Source organism: Austrofundulus limnaeus, unplaced genomic scaffold, assembly GCF_001266775.1.
Source record: "Austrofundulus limnaeus strain Quisiro unplaced genomic scaffold, Austrofundulus_limnaeus-1.0 Scaffold135, whole genome shotgun sequence".
Classification (NCBI taxonomy): domain Eukaryota; kingdom Metazoa; phylum Chordata; class Actinopteri; order Cyprinodontiformes; family Rivulidae; genus Austrofundulus; species Austrofundulus limnaeus.
The window spans coordinates 1296121-1297928 of NW_013952537.1; the positions used below are offsets into that span (position 1 = coordinate 1296121).

The 1808-nt window shown below is 40.1% G+C and overlaps 1 protein-coding gene across 1 annotated transcript in view; it reads left to right on the forward strand.

The window, feature by feature from the left end:
• Positions 1-1808, forward strand: part of LOC106522731 (noelin-2) — a gene marked incomplete at its 5' end in the record, with an annotated part of 30969 nt that overhangs the window by 9435 nt on the left and 19726 nt on the right. The window contains 1 exon segment of the mRNA XM_014015866.1: positions 623-842. Within this exon segment, the coding sequence (XP_013871320.1) occupies positions 623-842 (220 nt within the window).

Sequence of the window (1808 nt, forward strand, 5' to 3'; positions counted from 1 at the left end):
TATATATATGAAACATGTTTGTTTTACCTTTTTGAAGATTGCAACACTGCATTAAAAAAGTTCTTCTGTGACATTATTTCAAACTGCAAAACTGAATTATTTTCATAGGTGAAAAAGATAAATTTATTGTGCTATAAATAATAAAGAATGTTCAGGTTTTAGTGCAGTGAGATGAGCTTACATGATGCRCTAAACCCAATAATAAAACACAGCAGGTGAATCAGAAATGTAAAACTCAGATGAGGGATGAGGGATTTCAGCAGTGTTAAAAGGTTTAATGAGTGATGTCTGAAGAGATGAGTCTTTAAACATTTCTTGAAGGGAGAAAGATGTTTGAAAAACACAATGAATGAAAATTGCTTTYCAATAAAAAACACACACCTTAAGTCTGTTGAATCTCCAACACAAAGCTCCTCTTTCCTCTCTCCATCTCTTTTTCGATCAGTTTCTTGTTCACAATGTGTGAGATAGAAAATAGCGAGCAGTGCAATTAGCCAAATGCGCCCTGATCAGCTGTGTAATGCTCTACAAAATGAAATGTGAGTGATGGAAACTGCAGAGCTTTCCTCTGATTTATCCACTCTGCCGCCAGTCTTACCTCCGATCGTTTCTGCACCAACAGGAGCTGAAGGGTCAGGTGTCTCAGCTGCGGCCCCTCCTGTCAGTGGTGGAGCAGTACAGACTGGACCTGCAGACGCTGGCCACCCTGCGGTCAGAGCTGCTCAACCTATCCATCATCCTGACAGCTATTCAGGAGGAGATTGGGGCGTACGACTACGAGGAGCTTCAGCAGAGGGTGTTGCTGCTGGAGACCAGGCTGCACAGCTGCATGAACAAACTGGGTACTGATACAACTTATTACTGATGTTTRTTCATATGATGCAATTAAAAACCTCATTGAATTGTGTTGAGAAGGGATTAAGTAATGGCATTAGAGCCATTGTTGGCCAAACCTGGTTAGTGACACTGACTCTCAGCTACTCTCACTCCAAATTAATCTGACAAAAACATGAATGTTTTTGTCAGGGTCGATGTGTAATTGAACCCAATGCAGGCAGACAAGAAGCTGAAGTCAAACAGACACTGATTTATCAAACGATAAAAGAAAAAAGTCAACGTGGCAGCAGCAGACTTACAAAATGAACAAAACGTGTAAACATGGAGAGGATCAGGACAGACGTGAAACCAGAAAAATGATCTGCCAACAGGAGATTGGTTGAATAAAGCAGAGGTTGAAAGTGGAAGCACCTGGGTGATTACAAACTACAGGTGAGTGGCAGAAGATGCTGAATGGGGGTGAAGTAGAGGAAATGGCACAGGAAACTGGACAGGAAATAAGAAAGTAAAACACAAGAAAACCAAACAATTCATCAGATTGAGAAACTCTAACACAAAAAGTCCTGATGCATCTCAGTAATCCAGGTAAAAAATCAAAAGGAAAAAAAATTGTATAGGTCCTCTGGACGGGTTCTTCTTTAATGAAACGTTTCGTCTCTCTTCCAAGAGACTTCTTCAGTCTGAGAGAAGCCTGAATTTTACCTGAAACTCTCAGACTGAAGAAGTCTCTTGGAAGAGAGACGAAACGTTTCATTAAAGAAGAACCCATCCAGAGGACCTATACAATTTTTTTTCCTTTTGATTTTTTACCTGGATTACTGAGATGCATCAGGACATTTTTTTTATCTTACTTTGCTCCACCTTTTGCACCAAATTAATCTGTGGAGTTGATCAGTCCTGCTGTTTAACTCTAAGTTTATCTTCGTAAGGAAAACTATCAAATGCCTTCACCAAAATCCGGTCCACAACAT